This window comes from Galeopterus variegatus, unplaced genomic scaffold, assembly GCF_000696425.1.
Source record: "Galeopterus variegatus unplaced genomic scaffold, G_variegatus-3.0.2 Scaffold1415, whole genome shotgun sequence".
Taxonomy (NCBI): domain Eukaryota; kingdom Metazoa; phylum Chordata; class Mammalia; order Dermoptera; family Cynocephalidae; genus Galeopterus; species Galeopterus variegatus.
The window spans coordinates 309,782-336,227 of NW_007727526.1; the positions used below are offsets into that span (position 1 = coordinate 309,782).

A 26,446-nucleotide genomic window follows, 5' to 3' on the forward strand; every position below is an offset into this window, starting at 1 on the left:
AAGAATAAGAGAGTACACCTAGTTTTGTGAGGGATGGTGCTGTGCACAAGGACACTTTAATATTTAGATCAAGATTACAGGGCCACAGCCAATGCATTTCCTTAAAATGTGCATGATAATGCTGCTCAAATATCCACTGTTCTTTTTCCATATGAACAGTAGGTTCATTCCATTAGAACATAAAATCATTGGGCCGGCCTGTGGCTCACTCGGTAGAGTGCGGTGCTGATAACACCAAGGCTGTGGGTTCGGATCCTATATAGGGATGGCCGGTTTGCTCACTGGCTGAGCGTGGTGCTGACAACACCAAGCCAAGGGTTGAGATCTCCTTACCGGTCATCTTTAAAAAAAAATAAAAATAAAAATAAAAAGAAAAAGAACATAAAATCATTAGATCCCCATTAGAATTTAAGTTTAACATTTTTCCTTTTAGCAAAGTTGTATTTAACCAAAATAGCTGCCACCCTGTTAACAGGGTGGATATTAACCACAGCTTGCTAACAGAAAAAGGTCACAAGATAACTTCAACACAATGAAGGGATGGTTTCTATCTGATAACCTGATTCCAGGAAAAAGAAGCATGAGATGATCACCTGAGATATGCTGACAAAAGGAAAGGACTGGCTGACCTCTAAAATAGTTTCCTCCCTGCTTTTTGGACTATTGATTTAAGCTTGCTGATACAATAAAAATAGTACCCAAAGCCCCCCTGCAGAAAAAAATCTAAATAAAAGGCATTATCTCATGCTCTACTGGGCTCCAGCTGCAACACGCTGACAGGTCTCCATCTGTGTTTGTTATTTTCACCGACCCTCTCCTTCCCTTTTCGGGTACCCACCCCTCGCTGAAGCTGGACTTCGGCAATAAGTTGAAAATATTGTAAATCAAAATGCATTTAATATACCTAACCTTCTGAACACCACAGCTTAACCTAGACTACCTGAAATGTGCTCAGAACAGTTATAGTAGCCTACAGTTGGGCAAAATCATCTAACGCAAAAGCCTATTTTATAATATGTTGAATATCTCATGTAATTTATTGAATATTGTACTGAAAGTGAAAAACAGAATGGCTGTGTGGGTACTCAAAGTAGAGTTTCTACTGAACGCATATCGCTTCCCCACCATTGTAAATTCGAACCACCGTAAGTCAGGTACTTTAGAACAACAACTAGTATGGGTTGAATATTTGCCCCTCCAAAGCTCATATTGGAGCTTAATCCCCAAATCCCTGCTGTGAAATCTGAAAGGTGGTTCCTTTAAGAGGTGATTGGACCATGATGGCTATGTGCTCATGAATAGATTAATCCATTTATGGATTAACGGATAAAGGGGTTATTACGGCGGTGGCACTGATAGCTTCATAAAGAGAGGAAGAAGCACGTTAGAATGTTCTCTTGCTGAGTCCTTGCTATGTCATACCCTGCGTCACTCTGGGATTCTGTATAGTCCCCACCAAGAAGGCCCTCACAAGTTGTGCCCTGCGGACTTTAGACTTCCCAGCCTCCAAAACTGTAAGAAATAAATTTCCTTTTCTTTATAAATTACCCAGTTTTAGGTACTCTGTTATAAGCAACAGGAAACAAATACAATAGCTGGGCACTTACACAGTTAATACTTAAAACAATATTATGCGTATTTGATTGATGAGACTCGGAGAAGCTAATTACCTTGCTCAAGAAAATACTTCTAGACCTTTTTAGGACCTCTCAAGATTGGGTAGTCACCTTTTTATGTGCTGTCCCATCACAGCATTTACTACACAGTCCCACCTATTAGACTAGAAGCTTCAGGTGCTAGGAACTTTGTTTTGTTCACTGCTGTCTCCCTCCTATCTAGCAGTCAGGCATAGAGAGACGCTCCAAAAAATACTGTTTGGATGAATGACTGAATGCAGGCTAATCCTATAAGTATTGTTGTATTCAGAAAACTTGTGATTCCTTAGAATTTACCATTCATTGTCTGTCTTCTCCTACTAGAAGGTAAGATCTATGGAATACAGACAGTTGTGTTTTGCTCCTTGCTGAATCCTCAATGCCTGGAACAGTGCTTAGAACTGACACGTGGTAAGTGTCAATAATATTTGCTGAACGAATGTGTGGAAAGATAGATTTCCTTCTTTGGCTGACATCACCCTGTCTTTTTGTGACACGACATCAATGTATTTTTTTCTGATGCTGATCTCAGTAAGATAATGCTCGAGAACAACCACGACATTGGGACATGGGTGAGTGGGTGAATTCTCAATGCTCTGGCTTCCTGAGTTAAACATTCACATGCAGCTGACTCATGATCAGACGGGAGCCACAGGAATGCTGTCCCCATGAGCACTGCCTGCAGGAAGGTGGCACTGGCAGTCAGCACAGGTGGTCTGTGGACTCTACACTGCATAGTGTTGATCCGGCACCAGCAAAATCATGACTCAAAGCCACTGTGCTCTTGAGTTCCATGCCACACTCATCTCCCTTTCACCACAGTGCAACTCCTGGAGAAGCAGAAGAAATAACCTGCTTATAACAATCATTAGTTTCATTTTCTAAGGAGACTAGTTCCTCTTGTCAGAACTCTTCTATTTCAAATTTATTCTTTTTTTTTCTGTTATTAGTGACAAAGTAACAATCACCTTCACATGAAGGAAAACTAGAATGTAGGAAAAAAGTCATCATCCCAACACAAGTATGGTTGGAATTTTGTATGTATTTCCTTCCTCCTTTTCCCCTGAGAGTATATTATATGTGCTTATCTAACTCGTTTGTGTTCTGCTTTTTTCATTTAACACTGTATTATGTTTATAAACATAAGGATCTTTCCATGCTGTTAGAGTTTATAACCATCTATTTAAATGCCTTACCACACATTTAAGGATCTTCACATATATTATTCATTTCATTGTCAGATATGCCAGGGAAAGTCATCCAAAGAGTTTGAAAAACAAAAAGTCAGGGCACTTAATATCTTTATCTTGAGTGTCACTATTAAAAAACAAAACTTGGGACCAGCCCGTGGCTCACTCGGGAGAGTGCGGTGCTGATAACACCAAGGCCCCGGGTTCAGATCCTATATAGGGATGGCCGGTTTGCTCACTGGCTGAGCGTGGTGCTGACAACACCAAGTCAAGGGTTAAGATCCCCTTACCGGTCATCTTTAAAAAAAAAAAAAAAAACATACAGATGATAAGCATGTGAAAAAATGGTCATCACCATTAGCCATCAGGGAAATGTAAATTGAAACCATACTACACACCTACTAGAATGGTAAAATTAAAAGACTGACCATGCCAACTGCTGACAGGGATGCAGAACACCTGGAATTCTCATGCATTGCTAGTGAGATTATAAAATTGCAGCCACTTAAAAAAAAAATATATATATATATATAATAAAATTATAGCCACTTAGAAAATAGTTTGGTAGTTTCTTATAAAGTTAAACAAGTAGCTGTCATATGACTCAGCAATCCCATCTTAGGCATTTACCCAAGAGAAACAAAACCATGTCTACACGAAGACCTCTATGTGAATGTTGATAGCAGCTTTACTCATAATAGCCCCAAAGTGGAAACAATCCAAATGTCCATCAACCGATGAATTAATATACAAATTATGGTATATCCATACAAAGGAAAACTAGTCAGCAGTAAAACAACAGACTGCTGATAAACACAAAAACACAGATCAATCATAAAACATGCTATGTGAAAGAAGCCAGACACAGAAGGCTACTCCAAACTGTTTTCACTCATACGCTTCTGACACCAGATATGCGGGTTTTTTCCATACCAACAACCAGTTCTCTAACTCTCCAGACACCAGCTGGGTGTTACTACAATTCAATTCAATTCTGCCACAAACAACCCGGACTTAGTGTCAGATTCCACAGGTTTGAAGATACAGGCCCACAAGACTACCCTCACTTCAGATGCCATTGTCAAGTCCCAGATGCCACCTATACTGCTGACCAACTGGGAACCAGTTGGGGATTACCTTGACACCTCCTCAAGTTTAATAATTTGCTAGAATAGCTCAGAGAACTCAGGGAAACACTTTACTTATGTTTACTAGTTTATTATAAAGCATACAACTCAGAAACAGTGAGATGGAAAAGAGGCATAGGGCAAGGTATGGGGCAAGGGACATGGGGTTTCCATGTTTTTTCCAGGCATGCTACTTTCCCAGCACCTAAATGTGTTCACCAACCCCAAAGCTCTCCAAATCCTGTTGTTTAGGGGTTTCTTTCTATGGAAGTTTCATTACATGAGCATGACTGATTAAATCATTGGACATGGGTGATTGAACTCAACCCCCTACCTCTTCCCCTCCCCAGAGCTCAGGGCTGGAGCTGAGAGTTCCAACTCTCTAATAACTCCTTGGTCTTTCTGGAGACCAGCCCCATCCTGAAGCTATCTAGAGGCCCCCAACCACCAGTTATCTCACTAGCATGCAAAAGATACTCACTGCTCCAGAGATTCCAAGGGGTTTTGGGAGCTGTGTGCCAGGAACTGGGGATAAAGGCCAAATATAAGGGCCAGCCTGTGGCTCACTTGGGAGAGTGTGGTGCTGATAACACCAACGCCATTGGTTCAGATCCCTATATAGGGATGGCCGGTTCACTCACTTGAGAGAGCGTGGTGCTGACAACACCAAGTCAAGGGTTAAGGTTCCCTTACTGGTTATCTTTAAAAAAAATAAAAAAATAAAAAAATAAAAAGGCCAAATACTTATTTCTTATTATGCCAAAGCTGCATACTATGTGATTCTATTTATCCCATTTTGGAAAAGGCAAAACTATAGGTGACAAAAATTAGATTTGTGGCTGCCAGGGGTGTGGGTGAGGGAAGGGGTTGACTGCAAAGGGCAGGAGGGAACTATTGTGTCTATTGGGAATGTTCTATATTGGGGTTATTTGACTAAACGCCTTTATCAGAACTCATCAAACTTTATTCTTTTTTTTTTTTTTTTTAAAGATGACCGGTAAGGGGATCTTAACCCTTGACTTGGTGTTGTCAGCACCATGCTCAGCCAGTGAGCAAACCGGCCATCCCTATATAGGATCCGAACCCGTGGCCTTGGTGTTATCAGCACCACACTCTCCCGAGTGAGCCACAGGCCGGCCCCCGAACTTTATTCTTAAAAAAGGAATTGTCCTGGATATAAAGTATAATTAATAAATCTGACTTCAAATAAAAGCCATTTCCTTCCCTCACCTTTTGCAAATCCCTCACCCTCAAAGGATGTGATATATTTATTTTAGATTGCTGTAAAGGGATGAAATAAAAATTCCATTAATGAGCACCTGGTATAATTTGCACACAAATGTCCACTGTCCGCATTAAGCACCACTTGCAGAATACGGTTCAGTAGAATTTTTCAGGTATCTTTGGTCGAAAGCTCCTCTGCTTATCCATGGTTTTAGACTGGATGCTTCTCCTCTTTTGGGCCTCTCTATACTCCACATTCTGCTACTTTAGTAACTCTTTTTGGCTCCTCCTCTTTACCTTCCGTTTTTTTCTCCTTCTCCTTTGCATTCTGTTCTTTTGCCACAAGTCGATAATTGATGCCCATGCCAATGAAGAGATAGATACCTGCAATAATTAGGATCACACCACATGCCCAGTATGTGTATTTGTAGTCTCCATATATGTCACTAAGATGACCTAAAGATGTTTAAAAAAAAAAAAGTTATGTTGATAAAAATAAACAAGGGTACCCTTTCCCAAACTAAGCCTAAGGATCCACTCACAACGAAGATGTCGATCCAATCTTCAAGGAGCCCACAAATGACAAATAGTACAAAAAGGAATTGTTAAAAATGATCTGATCTTCTTGGGCCGGCCCGTGGATCACCTGGGAGAGTGTGGTGCTGATAACACCAAGGCCACAGGTTCGGATCCCTATATAGGGATGGCCGGTTGGCTCACTTGGGAGAGCGTGGTGCTGACAACACCAAGTCAAGGGTTAAGATCCCCTTACCAGTCATCTTTTTTTTTAAAAAAAAGAAACTTAGCCACCACTGTGACTGTTAAGAGGGTAAGAAATCCTCTTATTATGGTAATTGAAAGTTGGAGCTTTAAAGAGGTGATTAGATTGTAGGACCATGCCATCGTGAATGGATTAAAAATGGTGGTCAAGGGCATGGTTCTGAGGGCATTAAAAGAAGAGGAGAGTCTGTCTTCTCTCTCTCTCCTCTCTCTGCTTCTACTATCTTGCAATGTGAGACCCCTGGGTTGCCATTGCCAGCACTAGATGAACTTTGGACTTCCCAGCCTCAGAAACTGTAAGCAATAAACTTCATTTTCTTTATAAATCACCCAGTTCAGTGTACTTTGGTATAAGCAACAAAAGTGGACTAATACACAGGGTGTCATTCATTCAGCAGTATTTATTGAGCCTCTATTTACTGGTTCTGCTGGACCCCAAGGATAAGGATGAGCAGAGGAGAGATCATCCACAGTTTGAAGGAGAAGAGAGATGTTAAATAATTACACAAGCTGTGGCAGTGCTACAAGGAGGGTACTGAAAGCAGAAAATAGGAGGTTGGGACTGGTAAGTGGGGACAGGAAGGCTTCCCATAAAGTGTCCACTAAGCTGAGACTCACAGGAAAACAGGAATTATCTTTGAGAAAGGGGATGAGAAAAGGACCCGCGCAGGACAGCAAGGCAAAGGCACAGTGGTAGGACACGAGACTGGGGAGACAGGTGAGGCCAGGCCATGCAGTGCTTTGCAAGTCACATTTAAGGAATTTGATCTCCCCCCTAAAAGCAATGGGAAGCAACTGGAGAGTTTTAAGGCATTTCTAAGAGGTCTGAACTACAGAGTTCTAAGAGACTGAATAACAGCTAGAGTGGGCACAGGTAGACCAGTTAGGAGGCTCCTGTTAGGAGCAGCCCAGGTAGGAGAGGAGCTTTGAATGCACATAGGGTGGTAGTTGTCATGGAGAAAGATGGGCAGATTAGAAAAAGACTTAGGAGATGAGGGCTGGCTGGTTAGCTCAGCTGGTTAGAGCACAGTGTTGATAACAACAAGGTAATGGTTCAGATCCCTGTACCAGCCAGCTGCCAAAAGAAAAGAAAATTTGAGAGACAAAAACTGACAGGATGGGCCGGCCCGTGGCTCACTCGGGAGAGTGCAGTGCTGACAACACCAAGGCCCCGGGTTCAGATCCCACATAGGGATGGCCGGTTAGCTCACTGGCTGAGCGTGGTGCTGACAACACCAAGTCAAGGGTTAAGATCCCCTTACCGGTCATCTTTTAAAAAAAAAGAAAATTTGAGAGATAAAAACTGACAGGACTAAGCAAATGAATGGGTGTAGAGAGGAGTGAGGGAGGAGAAATTTTAAAAAGTCTGTAGTGAGTCTTCTTTAATGAATCCTTACTTTATACTGCATAATCTCAAAAGGATCAGTAACATCTGGAGGAAGGCCAAATTATTATATTTTTATTAATTAATAATTTTTAATTGTTAAGAATTTAGTATTCTTAGAGAATAATCCATCAGATTTTATGACCACTTACTAGATATGTGATCTTGGGCAAATTATTTCAATTTTAGAAGCCTCTATTTCTTTGTTTATAAAGTGGGACAATGACAGTCCTACCTCATAGACTTGTGAGATGTGACAAGATACCTAAAATGATTAGGACAGTCTCTGCTACACTGTGAGCCCTCACCTGATAGCTATTGTTATTATTTTAAATATTACTACTAATATTTAAAATTTAATTCCATGATTAAAATGAAACCACCACTAACATTTTAAAGGTGGAGTTGTACATTACACATTTTTCTATAATAAGCATGTTACTTTTTTTTTTTTTTCTAAAAATGATGACCGGTAAGGGGATCTTAACCCCTGACTTGGTGTTGTCAGCACCACGCTCTATCAAGTGAGCCAACCGGCCATCCCTATATAGGGATCCGAACCCTTGGCCTCGGTATTATCAGCACCACGCTCTCCCAAGTGAGCCACGGGCCGTCCCTCCCAACATGTTAGTTTTATAATGAGAAAAAACATTTTAAAAACATTGATGTTTGTAACAATACTTGATCGCCCTTCAGCTTGAGGGTTCAATTTAATTTGATTCTGTAAGTACCTGAGCAATTATGCTGTACCAAGCATTTTGCCAGCACCGCAGTACAGAAATGAGAAACACTTGCTTTTTTTTTTTTTTTTAAAGATGACCGGTAAGGGGATCTTCACCCTTGACTTGGTGTTGTCAGCACCATGCTCAGCCAGTGAGCTAACCGGCCATCCTTATATGGGATCCGAACCCGGGGCCTTGGTGTTATCAGCACCGCACTCTCCCGAGTAAGCCACGGGCCAGCCCGAAACACTTGCTTTTGACCATCAAACAGTTCACTAGTCTTTGCTTTCTATCACCTTTTCAATCTCATATGCTTGTTTTATGAAAATAGAGTCACAGAGGTAGGGAGACATACTGTACCTAAAAGTGGTGGTCCCAGGAGGACAGGACAGCATTCCACAATGGTCACCAATCCCACAGCGCTGGAGAACTTCTGGGGTCCGACGAGGTCCATCAGTGTTTCAAACAATACTGAGCTGAACCACCCAAAGGCAAATCCAAGGAATCCCGCATAGACACAGAACCCAGTATAGCTGGTGGCTAAAGGCAGTACCATGTGACACACTCCGTTTGCAATAATAGAAGCAGCAAAGTAATACTGAATTCGAGGTCTTATCCACTTTGTGTTAGCTACAAATCCCATAGAAGGTCTGGCTATAATATCGACAAAAGACATAATAGAAAGAAGGAAGGCAGACTTCTCACTAGCGTAATGTTGACTCTTGGCGTAACTACTAAGAAAGACTAAAGGCGTAGCCAGTCCAAAAGACATTATCACGTTACCAGAGAGGTACAGTACAAAGCCTCTGTGAGTAAACAAGGTTAGGTCCAGAAATTTTTTAAGTGTTTGGAAAATGGATTGTTTCTCCTCTTTGGGGTTTCCATCATTAAGTTCTACATTGGCATCACCTGAACCATTTTTTGTCTCAGATTTTCCAGCTTCCTGAAGAGAATCTTTAGACCTAGCTTTCCCTTCCTTGGTTGGCTTGGGCCCTATTGGTCGCATCAGGGCTCCAGCTACACAGCAGTTTAGCAATAAGCCCCCCAAAATTAGGAAGCTTCCTCTGCAGCCAAAGATGTCAAAGAAAACCTGGTTGAGGGGGGCCAGGGCAGCAAGGAGCACAGGGCTGCCTGCCATGGCCAGTCCATTTGCCAGTGGTCGCCTCTTGTAGAAATACTTTCCAATCATGGTCAGAGCTGGATTCAAGTTGAAGGCAAGCCCAAGACCTGGGAGGGAGGGAAAAAAAACTGCATACTATAATGAATGATGGAAACGTATTTGTTATTAATTAACTAGACAAAAAAACTAAATGGAAAGAAGATAAAATCATCATCAGTATGAGAGAGGTTATTATAACTAATAGACCATTAGGTGGACTGTTATCAAATAAGTACTTACAGGCTGGCCAGTTAGCTGAGTTGGTTAGAGTGCAATGTTATAACACCAATGTCAAGGGTTCAGATCCCCATACTGGCCAGCCACCAAAAATAGATAAATAAATAAATACAGACATAAAGTCTCTCTATGTAGCAAATACCAGACTTACATGCAACATTAAAATAATGCTTTTCACTAGCAACCAAAAGAATAATAAATGTAGAATCCTATATTTAGTTTCATACTATTAGCTTTCCTGAGGAACAGGGAATTGAACACAAAAAGGAGAGAGAATAAATCTTATAAATTCATAAGTAAGATAGCAAGCAAGCAAAAATATTTTGGGGTAGTAAAAATATAACATTGTCAAAGATGCCAATACTACCCCAGTAAATCCATCTGTTTAATGCAATTTTTTTTTTTTTTTTTTTTTTTGACTGGTATGGGGAGCACAACCTTTGGTGGGTGTCGCCCACACCACGCTCAGCCAGCGAGCGCACCGGCCATCCCTATATAGGATCCGAACCCGCGGCCTCGGCGCTCCCAGAGCTGCACTCTCCTGAGTGAGCCACAGGATCAGCCCTGTTTAATGTAATTTTTATGAAAATATCAAGTATTTTATTTTTCAAATGAGGCAAAATGACTGTAAAATACACCAGGAGAACAAATACATTAGAAATATGTGAAAGAGATAAATACTTGGTAGAGCCAACTCTAACAGATATATAAATATGCTGTACAGCTACAATAAATGGAATAGTGGTGTGGCATTTCTTCAAATATAGAAAAACTGATCAATGAACATAGAAAGTCCAGGAACAGAACCAAAAGATAAATTTAAATTTAAATTAATAGGGAAACAGTGGATTTTTCAATCAGTGGGGCTGGGACAAATAATTATCCCAGTAAGCTCCTGAGAGGTCTCCCATTCTTGCCCCTCTACTAGGTAAACCAGACTAGGATACTCCCATTTCAGTCTTCCTAGTGGCTTCCCATCCATCACTCTTCACCCTGGGTTAGGAAGCCCATGATTTGTCCCTTACTTACCTCCATGTTCTCATTCAGTCTATTCTCACATGTGCTAAGCATGTTACTGCCCTAGGACTTTTACCCTAGATGTTCCCCTAGATTTTCACAAAGGAGCCACCTTTGTGGCTCCAAGTTATTCAGATTTTAACTCTAAGTCACCACCTCAGGGCCAGCCCCGGGGCGCACTCGGGAGAGTGCGGTGCTGGGAGCGCAGCGACGCTCCCGCCGCGGGTTTGGATCCTATATAGGAATGGCCAGTGCGCTCAGTGAGCGAGGGGTTGCAATCCCCTTACTGGTCACGAAAAAAAGACAAAAAAAAAAAAAAGTCACCACCTCAGAGAGGCCTGCCCTTTAGGGACTATCTAATCCTTCTCCATGAAAACTCTGTTCTAAGTTTTTGCATAGCATTTATTACTGTCTGATACTTTTCTTATTTATTCACTTATTTGTTGGTCTGTTTATTGACTGCTTCCTTCACTCTAGAGCAGGAATCTTGTCTATCATGTTCCTCTATCCCCACAGTGCTTGGAATAGTGCCTGGCATACAGTAGGGACTCATAAGTATTTGCTGAATAATAACACCAATGTCCAGGGTTTAATCCCTGTGCCAGCCAGCTGCCAAAAATATAAATAAGTAATTAATTAATAAATATTTGTTGAATGAATTAATAATTGAAGTAATGAGCAGTCTGAATAACCATGTGGGAACCAATAAGATTATATTACTTCCTTTTTATGTTATTAAAATATTCTGGATGGATTAAAATATTTAAATGTTTAAAAATTTAACTAATGTACTGAAAGTATAGATCAAAAAAGATAAAACCTGTTATCAGCATTATCTCATATCCTGCAGGTCGGACTGTAAACGACTATAACCTTTCTGAAAGAATAATTTAGTTAATCTTATCAAAAACCTATCCCCCCCAGTTATTCCACTTCTAAAAATTCATCCTAAGGAAATAATAATTACACAAAGATGAACCAAGAAGCACTATCTATCATAGAAATACTATTTATTAATAGTAAAAACATAAACAGACTAGATGTCCACCACTTAGAGAGTGATGAAATGAATTATCCATCCAATGTAAAGATAAAGGCCACTAAAGTATATTAAGTGAGATGCAGAACTATGTGCATGAAGTATTAAGTTTTAAAAAATAGTTACAAACATTATACATAATCTCATCTCTTTGTTCTAAAAAAGTATGCATATGGGCATAGAAAAATATATGAGTGGATATGGCATAAAAATATTAATGGTGGGCTTTGTTTGAATTGTAGAGCTACAGGTGACCTATCATTCATTAGGAGTTTCATTTTCCTAATTTAGCTATTTAAGCTAACTTAGCTATAAAAGAGGGAGGGAGGGCTGGCCCATGGCTCACTTGGGAGAGCGTGGTGCTGACAACACCAAGTCAAGGGTTAAGATCCCCTTACTGGTCATCTTTAAAAAAAAAAAAAAGGGGGAGGGAGAGTTCTCACATGTGCCCTTCACCCCTTGAAAATGGCTCTCTACCTAAAAAGGAAGAGCCTACCAGAAAATTCCTGCTTTGTATCTGATGTTCTCTCCTGCACCAATTTGAGTCAATTTCTTCTTGAGTGCAAGGGTTTGAAATGAGTGGGAATAGCTGACGACTACACTTTCAACAACTCACCACACACCCCTTACCCTATCTTTCTTAGGACTAAAAAAAAAAAAAGAAAAAGAAAAAAATACTTTCTTTCAACCCATTTAACAAACAAAAATCACCCCTTAAGTGGCAGAACTTTCTTTAAAAGCTTGCTTTTCTAGTACTTTTAAATTAACATATCTACAGCTCTTAAACATAAAAACCCCATGATTTTTCTTTCTTTTTTTTTTAAAAAGATGACCGGTAAGGGGATCTCAACCCTTGGCTTGGTGTTGTCAGCACCACGCTCAGCCAGTGAGCGAACCGGCCATCCCTATATGGGATCCGAACCCGTGGCCTTGGTGTTATCAGCACCGCACTCTACCGAGTGAGCCACGGGCCGGCCTAAAACCCCATGATTTTTCTAATTAAGAATTTTTATTTCTCAAAAGAATTGGTAGATGAATGTGACAAATAGTACACACAAAAATTACTTGTAAAAATACATCAGTAGCAACTCACCTCCGATGACTCCAATACACAGGTAAAGCTCCTGTACAGTGTTAGAGAAAGAAGCCGCAATCAAGCCACAGCCTGACAAGCAGCCACCAACTATCATGACCGGACGACTGCCATATCTATTCACCAGGATACTGCTGATAGGACCTAGGAGAGAACAAACAACTTAGGAATGTAGAGGAGAAGCCCACTTCTCACATCCACACCCACACTAGGCATTACTGGCAAGAAAGGGTGCCCAGACAAAAATCCCCCACTCCCCAAAATAAACAGATAAAAGGAAGGTAAGGAATATTGCTTTCTATCATTATTTCAGAGTCATAGGTTTGTGTCATGGAAAAAAATAGCATTGATTGTACATCTTTTATACATCTAGAACATACTAGATAGATTTTAACCGAATTATAAAAGACCTTAACCTAGCTCTTACAAGGCAGAACAGGCTGCAAATACCCTAATTATAAGTATATATAGGATTCTTCATGTATCTAGAATATTATAAACATACAAGGGTGCTTCAAAAAATTGGGGGAAAAACAGAATTAAAAGATAATATGAATCTTTCCGTGAACTTTTTGAAGTAACTTCCATATGTAGCAAGTTTTCTCTGTTTTTAATTTTTAAGATAGGCATCTGGAGCCCATCTTTACACATGAATATGATGAGATGGATGAACAAATCTGACCAAACTTTGGACTTTAGAGCGTATTTATAAACTAGCTAAAATGTGTTTTGTTTCTCAGAGAAAACAACAATAACAAAACCAAAACGAGAAAGAAGGATGCCTACCATGACCACTTTTCTTCAGCATTATACTGGAAGTCCAAGCCATTGCAATAAGACAGGGGGAAAAAAAAGGTGTAAGGAAAAGGAAAGGAAGAAACCAAACTATCAGTATTTGCAGGAGATATGTTTGTATATCTAAAAAACTTTGAAAGAATCTACCAAAAAACTATTGGAAATAACAACAGTTTAGCAGGGTTACAGGATATTCAATTAAAATGCAAAAACCAATTGCCATTCTATACACCAGCAACAAACAGAAAACGTAGTTTTTTTTTTTTTTTTTTTAAAAAGATGACCGGTAAGGGGATCTTAACCCTTGACTTGGTGTTGTCAGCACCACGCTCAGCCAGTGAGCAAACCGGCCATCCCTATATAGGATCTGAACCCGCGGCCTTGGTGCTATCAGCACCGCACTCTCCCGAGTGAGCCACGGGCCGGCCCAGAAAACGTAGTTTTAAAGAAAGTTACCCTTTATAATAACACCTGCTTAATAAGACATAATTGACCTAACAGAACACACAGTTTCTATGTAGCTTTTATTGATAAAAGAAATGAAATATATGACTCTAATCATATAGCTTTGAGAATTAATATTTAAAATTCTTCACTGATAAAGACATCAAGAACAAAACGTACGTGATACAGAGCTTTTGTCTGTCTATTGAAAGTTAAAAGAATAGGCCTTAGTGGGTACTTACCTCCGCCATACATAACAGCAAACATGATGGAGAATATCCAGGACACTTCACTGTTGGTGGCATTGAATATACCTTCAATTTCTTTGTAAAATACGGAAATAGATTTGCCAAATGCAAAAGAGAAGCCGATGGAAATGAAAGCTCCAACTACCACTGCCCACCCCCAGCCTCCCTCTGGGGGGGTGTATCCAACTGGACCTCCAACTGCCTGTGGCATTGTAAGTGTAGATGAATTCCAAAAATGCAGTTCAAATCCAAATATCTGAAGGATATGAAATTAAAACAATGTGTAACAAGTAGGTCAATAACAAAGCACTCTCACAAAACTCCTAACATTTATGTTACAAATAACCGGATTGTTTCTCAATGTTACTTGACCTCTGTTTAAACATAGTAGAAAAACAGTCTGAGTCATAGTATTGCCCATAATTTTTAGAGGTTTAAAGTTAAACACTCACCACCAGTTGAATTTTACACTGAAATCCTTTTTAATAAATGTAGTATTTTTTCCTCAAATTTGTAAGCATATCTGTTTCAATAATTGATATCAGTAATTTTCCACATTATCAAAGATAACCAAATATTCCATCTGACTTATCTGCTTGCAAAACTTACATAATACACACATTATAAAAGTTTCACAATTTAATATTTCCCATATGATTTCTCTCTTCCCAAAACCGATCCTCCAATATTTACCGAGTTTTTACTTTCTCTAGGATTTTACAGGCTGATTCAGGAGGGATATAGTAATATCCATAAGTCCCTAAACATATAGCAATTTACAAAATAAAAATCACTCCAAATATAAGATTCTTATTTAAGGGACTGAAAAGTTATCAAGTAAAGTTTGCCCTTCATCCAGCTTCTTAAATTGAAGGAATTTTTATCTATTATGTGACTAGAAAGATTCCTAAATGCCAGCTGATCAATAGTTAAAATCTGTAAAATGAACCATAATATCAGAAGCTGGTAGTTTTAAATCACATATTTTCCCTTTTCTTCTTCTTCTTTTTTTTTTTTTCCCCAGAAACCACTCAGACTGCATCCTGTCCCTGTTACTCTCCCAAAAGAAGAAATAAGAATGATCAATAGCTTATGGCGGCAAAGCAAAGCAACACCAAGAGCTGGCTTCACACTCCGGAGAGAACACTGCCTCCTCCTGGTGGTTTTCGGTGCTCCACATTTTCAGAGAAACTTCTCTAGTAAAAAAACTATAAAAACAATCCCTGAAAGTACAGTCTTTCACATATTTGTGTGTGTATATATTTGTGTGTGTATATGTACACATACATATACATTATATTTGGTGGGGGCAGCTGGCCAGTACAGGGATTGAACCCTGGACCTTGGTGTTATCAGCACCGTGCTCTAACCAACTGAGCTGACTGGCCAGCCCCCACCCCACCCTTGCCTTTAACTCACCCACTTACTAGTGGAGAGCAGAGTTAGAAAAGGAAATATAATGTAAGCTTATGAATTAGCAGCAGGTAAGAGAGCTTAAGAGCAAATTTACTGGTCTCCTTTAGAGAATTTATCCTCTCTTTTGATTTACTTAAGGCAACTTCAGTTGTATGTCCACATTAACCTTGCATCACTATGTGACCATGACCATTTCTGGCCACCTATAATTGGAGTACAGTGTTAATACTGTACAGGTAAAAGAATCTAATTTTTTACTCTTATATTTCTTAGTCTATAATACAAATCCTAGCATCCTATCCATAGAAGTCAACTTTTAAATAGCTAACCTACTAACCAATCTTAACACCTCAAATATAATTTAGCAAGTGATATTGTAGTGATAGAAAGAAAACAACTCCTAAGAATAGTCCTGGTAAAAAGACTAAAAGTCTCTAAACACTTTTAAAATTAAAAAAAATTTTTTTTTTTCTCCTATATAAAGATGACCAGTAAGGCGATCTTAACCCTTGGTTTGGTGTTGTCAGCACCACGCTCAGCCAGCGAGCCAACCAGCCATCCCTATACAGGATCTGAACCCATGGCCTTCGTGTTATCATACTCTCCCGAGTGAGCCACAGGGCAGGCCCTAAAATAAAATTATTATAGACATTTTTTTTTTCTCCTCTTTGAGACCGGCCGCACCACGCTCAGCCAGTGAGTGCACCGGTCATCCCTATATAGGATCCGAACCCGCGGCAGGAGCGCTGCCGTGCTCCCAGCACCACACCCTCCTGAGTGCGCCACAGGCTCGGCCCTATTATAGACATTTCTAAAAGCTTTATAAAATTATAAAATTCCCAAAGTTTGCACAACTTTTGTTAGATTTATTCCTAGGTATTTTTTGTTACTCTTGTAAATGGTAATTTTTTTTTTTTTTTTTTTAAAGATGACCGGTAAGGAGATCTTAACCCTTGACTTGGTGTTGTCAGCACCACGCTCAGCCAGTGAGCGAACCAGCCATCCCTATATGGGATCCGAACCCGGGGCCTTGGTGTTATCAGCACCGCACTCTCCCAAGTGAGCCACTGGGCCGGCCCTGTAAATGGTAATTTTAAAAAATCATTTTGTCAGTTGCTGGTACACACAATCAATTGTACACACGATTAATTTGTTTAAATAATAGCTTTATTGGTATATACTTCACATATCACAAAATTCATCCTTTTAAAGTGTACAACTCACTGGTCTTTAGTGTACTCACAGAACTGTACAACCATCACAGCTACCTAATTTCAGAACATTTTCATCACCCTAAAAAGAAACCCCATACCCATTAACAGTTCTTCCACTTTCTCTCACCCCAGCCCCTGACAACCACGTATCTACTTTCCATTTCTGTGGAGTTCCCTATCTCCACATTTTGTATAAATAGAATCATACAGTGTGTGACCTTTTGTGTCTAACATCTGTCACTTAGTATAATGTTTTCACAGTTCATCCATGTTGTAGTTTGTAGCAGCACTTCAGTCCTTTTTATTGCTGAATAATAGTCATTTCACAGATAGTACTACATTTTGTTTATCCTTCCAACTGATGGACATTTGGGTTCTCTTCACTTTGGGGCTATTATGAAAAATACCACTATGATATTTGTGTGCAAGTTTGTGTATAGACTTAAGTTTTCTTTTTTGTTTTTGGTGCTCTACACGTTCAGAGAAACTTCTCTAGTGACGAACTATAGAAATGACCCCTGAAAGTATAGTTTTCAATTCTCTTTTTTTTTTTGACCGGTCAGGGGATTGCAACCCTCAACACGGTGTTGTCAGCACAGCGCTCAGCCAGTGAGCACACTGGCCATCCCTATATAGGATCCGAACCAGTGGCCTCGGCACTACCAGGGCCGCACTCTCCCGAGTGAGCCATGGGGCTGGCCCCAATTCTCTTGAGTATATACCTAGTAGTAGAAATGCTGGGTCACATGGTAACTCTGCTTAACATAGTGAGGAACTGCCAAACTGTTTTCCGAAGTGGTTGCACCACTTTATAACCCCATCATAAAATGTTTGAGGGTTCCATTTTTTCACATCCTTGTCAACATTTGTTATTGTCTTTTTTATTTTTAACCATCCCAGTGTATATGAAGGGTTTGATTTTCATTGCCCTGACAACTAATGACGTTGAGCATCATTTTGTGTGCCTATTGGCCATTTATATATCCTCTTTGGGCATATGTCTTTAGATAAGTGTCTTCTCCTTTGGAGAAGATGTCTTTGGATGTTACACTTCTCACTGTGTAATGAAGATGAAAAAAAGGATTACTCAAAGCACCACGAGTGTGATGAGAAGCCCAAAGGGGCTGCACCTCAGCAACTCCTCTGTTAGAAGGAGAAAACTGGGTACAGCCCCAATTAAGAGTTAGCTTCTGTTTTTTATTATAAAGACAAGGAAGTTTCACAAGAACAATCAGTTGACACAATCATTCCGAAAGGACACAAAGACATGGGCAGTGTGACAAAAGTTATCTATGGCTAAGTATAGCTTAAACAATGGAAACTAGTAACAGCAGTAAAATTAACAATGTGACATTCCAAAGTACAATTTGTGAAAAGCTAAGTTGCTCAAACTGTGATTATTATCTAAAATATAACCTCTCCTTAAATGATTTAAGCAAAAGTTGCATTCTTATGATAAAATCTAAGTATTATTGTATCTAAAGTTTCCACCAGCAAACAGCTTGCCCCTAGCAAACATTTTTTCACATCTTTCCCTTCAGCAATTCTTAAAATCTCTTAACAGCATCCATATGACAACCACCTGTTAGCTCTAAAGTCATTAAAGCATACAATCCCATACATAAGCAGTGGTTAGAGTTGATTAGATGGGCTGTTGCCACGCTATCTGTAGACTGCTGTCTCCTATCTGAGGACTTTTGTCACATACATGCATTTACCTAAAATCCCTATTCTAAAAATCAAATAAGAATCAAGATTTCTAACCCTCTACATTTCCTCCCATTTAATTATTTTAAAAAATCAGAAGAGATCAAGGAGTTGGAGTCAATGATGGAAGCAAGGACATTCTGATGAAGAAGAATCAGCATTACTTTAACTTGACGAGTCCATTGGAACACGGAACATAACCATTTAATCACTTAGATCCTGTTGAGTTAATAGGTATGTGAGAAAGGATGGCCAGAAACAAATTTTTCAGTGTTGGAGGAACACTCGTTCTTTGAATTGTGGCTTCTGCTTGACTAATGAGACTTTTTAATCCACCCCAGGTTGGTATGGAGTTTGATGTCGGCATTGTCATTACTTGTGGGCTCATGTAGGTTGGAGTGGAGGTAGCTGTTGGTATCATCATCACTGGTGGTCTGATGTGTACCATTCCCGGTGGGATGAATTGAGGTGTGATGATGAGGCATTGAAACTCTGGGATCAGATTCGATTCTTCATCTGGTCTGGGGTTCCACATGATATGGTTTGACAGCCTTAGCAGGGATCCACAGTGGGCCTGTGGGTGAAAGAACAGAACCACACCCTCTTCTCCTTGTTAACAGTTCAACAGGTCCCAACCATTGTGGTCCCATCGGCCAGTGGTGGTATAAAACCAAGGTTTAGGTTTCTTTTAAGGAGGTATAAAGTGTCGTTCTGTGGTGGTTAAGTTTTGAGAATAGCAGTTTAAAAAATTTAGAGTAAACAAAGCCTTAAAGACCTGTTCATGGGGGTCCATTCCTATATCTATATTACCCCTCTTTTGTTTATTTAATTGAGATTTAAGAAGGCCATTAGCTCTTTCAACAATTGCCTGGCCAGTGGGGTTATATGGGATTCCTGTAACATGTTTAATGTTCCAGTTGTCACAGAATAATTGCAAGACTTTGGAGGTGTATGCCGGTCCATTATGTGTTTTAGTTTGACTTGGAATTCCCATGGCAGCAAAGGCAGAAAGACAATTTTTTAAATACGTTTAACAGTTTCTTCTGTTTGGGCAGCAGCATGAATAAGACCAGAGTAAGTATTAACAATAACATGTAAATATTAAAGGTGTCCAAAAGAGACATAATGAGTGACGTCCATTTGCCAAATTTCATTAGTATTTATTCCTTGAGGATTAACTCCTCCAGGGAAATTAGATTTAGAAAACCTCTGACAATTGGGACAAGCATGAACAATGTCTTGGGGTTGTTTGTAAGAAACCTGATGGGTGTTAGCCAAAGCTCCTGCCTCTTGATGAAGAAACTGATGAGAATCAATAGCCTTTTGCAAAACATTATTATACATAACAAAGTGATCAGCCATATCATTTCCAGTTGATAAAGGGCCAGGGAGACCAGAATGAGAACGTATGTGAGTTACATAGAAAGAATGATTTTTTTTTTTGAATAAGTTTTTGTAAATGTTGAAACATTTCAAATAAAAGAAAATCATTTCCCTCATGGATAGATGCATCTTGAATAACTTGTAAGGCCCCAACTACATAGGGAGAGTCAGCCACTAAATTAAGTGGCTGAGTGGAAAAAACGTTGTAAAGCTGCAATAGCAGCAGCCAGTTTAGCCCTTTGAGTGGACTTATGATGAATAGTAACAAAATGTTTCCAGATTCCCTGTTCCTGCTGTGTTATAGATCCCTTTTCTGATCTGCCAGAACCATCAATAAACACAGTTAGTGCTTGAGGGAGAGGAACAGGGGATAAGCAGGATTTTAATTGTACAGGCAGTAATTGAAGTCCTTGTAAGATTTCATCATGGGGTAATGAGAATTGTATCTTACCAACAAAATCAGCCATCTATCTGTAAAGACTCATTGTTCAAGGGCAGTGTAAAAATCAGTTTTAGAAAGACCAGGATTAATAATATCAGGATCATACCCAGTAAGCATTTGACAGTGGTGTCTACCCCTAGCGAGTAAATGAATATGTTGTTCTAATTTAGTATATAATTTCTTTTTTTGTTGATGGGGTAAGAAAATCCATTCAATGACTTCTATCTGAGGAAGAAATTGACAAAGCAAACCTGTAGGACTATGTCGGTCAATGACGAGATTTAACAATGCATGTTAATTGTCTGGAATGTAAAAAGAATTCAATCTTTTTTTTTTTTAAATTTTTTTAAAAGATGACCGGTAAGGGGATCTTAACCCTTGACTTGGTGTTGTCAGCACCACGCTCACCCAGTGAGCAAACCGGCTATCCCTATATGGGATCCGAACCTGTGGCCTTGGTGTTATCAGCACCACACTCTCCCGAGTGAGCCACGGGCCGGCCCTAATTCAATCTGTTTTAATTCTAATTTTGCTTGTTCAGATAAATAACAAGGGGAAGACAAATCAGGATCTCCCTTTAAGGTATTAAACAAATGTTGTAATTGATAAGTAGTAATACTCATGGAAGGGCAGAGCCAATTAATATGGCCATTCAAGCATATTTGTATTTTTGAATCTACAGTGTGTCTCTTATAGACAGTATATAGTTGGATCAGTACATAGTTTAGCAAATTTGCCTATATTAGTTTGGAGTTTTTGAACTGTGTTCATGAATTATTTGGAAATATAAATTTCCCTTCTCATACTGTCCTTTTCTGATTTCAATATCAATACTATATTAGACTCTAAAGTGAGTCAAAAGATGTTCTCTTTTTTCCTGATCTCAGGAAGAGTTTGTATAAGACTGGAATGATCTGTTCCTTGAAAGTACAGAATTGCACTTTCTTGGGAGAATTACTTGGTAGAACTTACCTGTAAAACCATTCAGGCATCATGTTTTCTTTATGGGGAGATTTTAAGTCATCAGCTTCACTTTTCTTAACAATTATAGGTCTATTCATTGCTTTTACTGCATTTTGAGTCTCTTTGTAGGGTACTTTCCTATCATTTCTTCCATTCTGTCAAAGTTTTCAGATTTACTGGCATAGAATTTGTAATCTCTTTATGGATTTGCGGCTGTGTCCCCTTTATCATTGATAGCTGTACCCTCTTTCCCGCCTTAATATCTATTTTATTAGTTTTCTTCAAAGAACATTCTTAGTTTTATTGATTCATTTTTCACCGTATCTTCCCCCCATTTCATTAAATTTCTACTATTTTTATTATTGCTTTTATTCTCACATTTCTGGAATTTATTTTTTCCAAACATAAAATGGATATTTAGCCAATTAATTTTTAGACCTACTTCTTTTCTAATATAAGCATTTAAGACTACAAATCTCCCTCTATATATCAATTTTACTGTATACTGTATAGTTCTTTGTTATTGTCTTAGGCTAGTCAAGTGAAGCCATGGGAAGTGCAGAAGAAACAATGCAATCTGTAACTAGTTGTGATCAATTAATTGTCAACAACATTGCACTTGAACCCTCCCATGCAGTTTTACATGTAATATTGTCATGAGCTCAGTTCCTAGTATTTAAAAAATTTCCATTGTGACTTCTTTGACCCAGAGTTATTCAGAGGTTTTTTAATTTCCAAAGGAAATCTTTTGTTTAGTTTTATTGCCTTTAATTAATAACACCTTGGCAAGATGACATGGTTTGTATAACTTGATTCTTTGATACCTGTTGAGATCTGCAGTTTTGTTTACCCAGGTATCACTTCAAATCAAACATTCACATATCAATGAGGCTTCTCTAGACCATCCTAGATTAAAGAGCAACCTCTCACTTCCCACTCCTTACCTTGCTTTATTTTTCTCCATAGTACCCCTCTAAAAGACTAACAAAATAAGAGTAAACACTCATTTAATGCTTTCTATGAGGCAGGCATTAGATTATGCATTTTACTTGATTAATTAAATGCTCTCAATAACCCTATGAAGTACTGTTACTATTTCCAAATTAGAGTTGGGCAAACTGACAAACAGAAAGCTTTAAGTAACTTGCTTAGGACGTGGTGCAGCAGAGATTCAAACCTAATCAGAACAGCTCCCAAGTCTGTGCTCTTAATGCACTAGGCTATGTTGCCTCTTATCGTTGTTAGTCTCTCCTAGCCAAAAAATAAGCTACATTGAAAACGGGGACTTTTCACAATGCTATATCCCTAGCCCTTTGATATGTAATAATACTCAACAAATATGAATGAATAAAGGAGAAAGGTAATGTAGCCAGAGGAGAGAATGGATGCTGGGCAGTCCTTAAACATGCACCTCACACACACCCTCCTAAACTGATACCCTGCACACTCAGATCTCATCTACTCCAGTGGCTTCATTACTATTTATGAGGTGACTCAATCACATATTTCCAGCTCAAATCACTGGCCACCCCAGAAGCCTGGGAGCCATCCTTCTCTCCTTTGCCCTCATGCCCCATATCTGACCAATCTAAATGGCTCCTGAATCTGTCCTCCTCTCCACTCTAAAAGCCACTACACCTTGACCTTCTGAAAGTAAAGCCTGGTCACTTTGCTCCTTTTTTAAAAAACCCTTCTATGGATCCAGATATACCACCCTCAGAATAATTTTGTAACAAAGCATTCAAAAACCTATTTTAAACTCACCCTTGCTTACCTCTCTAACTTTATCTCTTCCTGAGTTCTACCATACACTGTGCTCCAGCCATAATGGATAACTTGAAGTTCTTCACCCACGCTCTCTCCTCTTCTGCCTTTTGCACATTTCTCTTCCTTGAGCCTAGAACTGGCTCTCCCATCACTTGACTGCTATTTGTCTTTCAGGTCTCACTCAACTGCCATGGGTAAGCTAGGCATCTCTACTGTGTGCACCCGTAGGACCAATGTCTTGCCATCAGAACACCTATGTTGTAGTTTAATTTCCTGTTTGCCTCTCTCCCTCACTGAACTGTGTATGCTCCTGCGAGCAGAGATCAAATCCATTGTGTTCCATGATACACACGTTGTCTAGAATAGTATCTGGCAGATAGTAGGCAATTATATTTGTAGAATTTAGTGAAGCCCCATTTTATAGATGAATAGGAACCCGAAGCTTTTAAGTGGTAGAGGTCATATCCAAATCTAAGTATGTCTGTTTCCAAAGTATATGTACTTTAATGTTCAGACCCTCTTTAAAAGGGGAAAGATAAAACCCTTATAGACTGCCATGTTGATGATTTTAATTGTGATGCTACTTACACATGTGTATATCAGGTAAAGTACTACTAATCAAATTCACTGCAAGTCAAAATTAATTTTTAAGATGGATAATGTTTTTCTATAACCAGATTAATGGTTTCATAGTGAATGTGTTTATACTACTCCACACTTTTTAAATTTAAACTAATATAAAACTTATTTTTACAGTGTTTAAAGTATTCCATGAAATCATTTGGTCTTCACTTGTGTAAACCCATCATTTAAATATTAAGTATGCTTCTACATTGTTCACTAACTTATAAAATTAAATTCATACCATTTGGTATCAGAAATTATTTTAATCAAATACACAGTACTTTACTTTTGAAAGAATAGTCATCCACAATATCCAGAAAATGCTTTATCTGTTTTAGATTATTAATAAAAAAAAGTAAAATATGAAAAATTCTCCTGCAGAGCTAGTTATCCCAAATAATGTGTACACATGTACAAAGATATCTACGAAAAGTTAACTCATTTTGTAATCTGCTCATTGAAACACACACATACACAAACACATCAGGGCAATGTCACCACAAAAAGCCGGAAACTGGGCAAACTCTTCAGATTTCTCCTGTTCCTCCAAAAGGATCTGAGACCTCTTCCAGAGTTCTTTGAAAGGCTGTGGACTTGCCCCAGACTTCCCCAGGGCCTCCTGGCCAGAGAAATGGGACTGGGATGTGACTAGGGCCAGCAAGTTCCACTGGGATAGCCACGTTTGCAGGAGTCCAGACACCATCAGATTGCTTCAAGTCCTCTAAAGTGACTTGGGACAAATGGCCCAGGAATGCCTTAGGAAGGGGATCTCTCAAACATCCTCTTAACATTTAGAACTTCCCTCCCAGCAGCCACTCTAGCCCAGAAATTGCTAAGAATCAAATCGGAACAACAGGCCACCACTGTTCTAGGGCCTGATAGCAAATACAGATTCATCTCCTTCAGTGACTTCCCCCAATTATTTTGATTATTCATCAGAATGGGTAAGATTATGACATCGAACTATTAGAAATACAATTTTCCACCCATTCCCATTCATTGATGGAGCCGACAAACAAGGATAAGTGAAAGACCTTGACAGAATACACAGCATATCTTTCATTTCTCCTGCAGAAAAGGTATGACTGGCGTAGGAGCCATTTCAAAGTTTTCCCAACACCACTGGGCCCCAATCTCCCAAAGCATAAGTCATCTTAAAGGTTTCTGCTAAGGGCCGGCCTGTGGCTCACTTGGGAGAGTGTGGTGGTGATAACACCAGGTCAAGGGTTAAGATCCCCTTACCTCTCATCTTTAAAAAAAAAAAAAAAAGCAAAATACTAGATGAGCACAGCCCCGTGGTGGGTGGAGGAAGAAGGTGCTGGAAAATTGCCACACCAGATGAATGCCCAGCCCTGCCTCCTTAAATGTTCCCCATTGCAGGTGGAGGAAGGTGCTGGAAAACTGCCACAGTGAACAAATGCCCAGCCTTGCCTACTTAAGTGCTAAGCCACCAGGTGTCCTTCAGTGCTGAGCCACCATCTGCACAGCAAATCTCCAAGCAATGAAGAAAACTTGAAACTGTTTGGAAAATGCAACAATCCAAATATCCATAGGCATGATTATAAAGTTGTGCTGACAGTACATGGAGAGGTTGATCCTATTACTGGAAGGGTTATGAATTGGACTAATCTCTTAAGATACAGGAGATGGACACTAAAGAAGTATAAAAAAGGAAGTTTTGTTACCTCAAAATATATTTACGGGTGAAACTTAAGAGTGTTTAAATTCTGACAATATAAATCCTAAAATATATTGTCATTAAGACAAAAATCACTGCCTTTATAGTACACTTACAGTTATTTCAACAATCTCACTTTTATAAAAACATCAGTAAATTGTTAATCTACTCCCCTGTTCTCTGTTTCTTAAATGACAAGCTACAAATACCAGCATGGTACAGTCACAACAGAGGGACGTAGACACGTGTATTTCTAATTTGCAGATCAGGTATCCCAAATCTGAGGTCCATCAACCTCTAAGTGGATTACTGCAACCGACACGACAGAGGCCTGCATTTTAAAGCGATTTGCTTAAGACAAAGTGTGGGACTAATGAATTTAAGTAATGTGACTGATGTGACTGGACTCACAATAGACGAGTACTTCACAGGAATTACCCAAAAAGTTGCTGAAGACACCCATTGCTCCATTTAACTATGTGTTATGGGAACTACAAAGACGGTCACGGCCGTAAAGAAATTTACTCATGTCTCTGTTAGCAATATATGTGTGCTATATTGTTATATAGCACACATATATATATATACCAGATATATTGTTATATATGTCACACACACACATTTGAGGAGAAAAGGGAATTTCTAAGGGCAGAGCAAAGTCAGGGAGAATAAAGGACGGGGGAGAATTCGGTTCGTGAGGATGAATTAAACAGAGAGGAGCAAACAGAGCTCACAAGGCTCGCAGGTTGCCGGGCGCAGGCCACGAAGCCAGAAACAGACCCCGCCCGTCCCCGCCCCCGCCCCAGTCACCGTGCGCGTGGGCAGAACCTGCCGGAGGCCGCCCGGAAAGCGCGAGGTTACTCAACCCGACTTCTTTTTCACAGCCCAGCCATTATTCCTCCAGAGCAAAAAAGCATCTGTCGTGGCGGTGAAGCCATTACCACGACCCAGGTCAGCACGACCACACTTCTCTCCCCGAGCCAATGGCCCGGACACCTGACCGCACCCCCTTGACCAACTCCGCGCTCCGGGCCACGCGGCTGCCACGGCCCCGATGCCTGGTGTCGTGCAGCCGCCCTTCCCCCGGCAGTGAGGGCGCCGCCGGCACCACGCGGCAGAGCTCGCCGGGCTCGGGGCG

General features: G+C 39.7%; 1 protein-coding gene and 1 pseudogene across 1 annotated transcript; one reads left to right on the top strand and one right to left on the bottom strand.

Moving 5' to 3' along the window:
• Positions 1-5,440: 5,440 nt before the first annotated feature.
• Positions 5,441-14,325, bottom strand: SLC16A1 (solute carrier family 16 (monocarboxylate transporter), member 1). Its single transcript, XM_008576849.1, has 4 exons — positions 14,109-14,325; positions 12,628-12,771; positions 8,443-9,309; positions 5,441-5,652 (listed from the first exon to the last, which is right to left on the bottom strand). Exons 1-4 carry the CDS (start codon positions 14,323-14,325, stop codon positions 5,441-5,443), a joined length of 1,440 nt encoding a protein of 479 aa, XP_008575071.1.
• An 11,966-nt stretch (positions 14,326-26,291) lies between these two features.
• The window catches only part of LOC103593784, a 7,222-nt pseudogene continuing 7,067 nt past the window's right edge, over positions 26,292-26,446 (top strand).

What these genes read in the sequence shown, in the direction of transcription:
- SLC16A1 (XM_008576849.1), bottom strand. Translation starts at nt 14,325, where the DNA reads ATGCCACAGGCAGTTGGAGGTCCAGTTGGATACACCCCCCCAGAGGGA. An exon ending in TGCTGTTATGTATGGCGGAG is followed by an intron (nt 12,772 to 14,108) that starts GTAAGTACCCAC and finishes GTTCTCTCCTAG; the next exon opens with GTCCTATCAGCAGTATCCTG. An exon ending in CCTGGGACCACCACTTTTAG is followed by an intron (nt 5,653 to 8,442) that starts GTACAGTATGTC and finishes AAACATCTTTAG; the next exon opens with GTCATCTTAGTGACATATAT.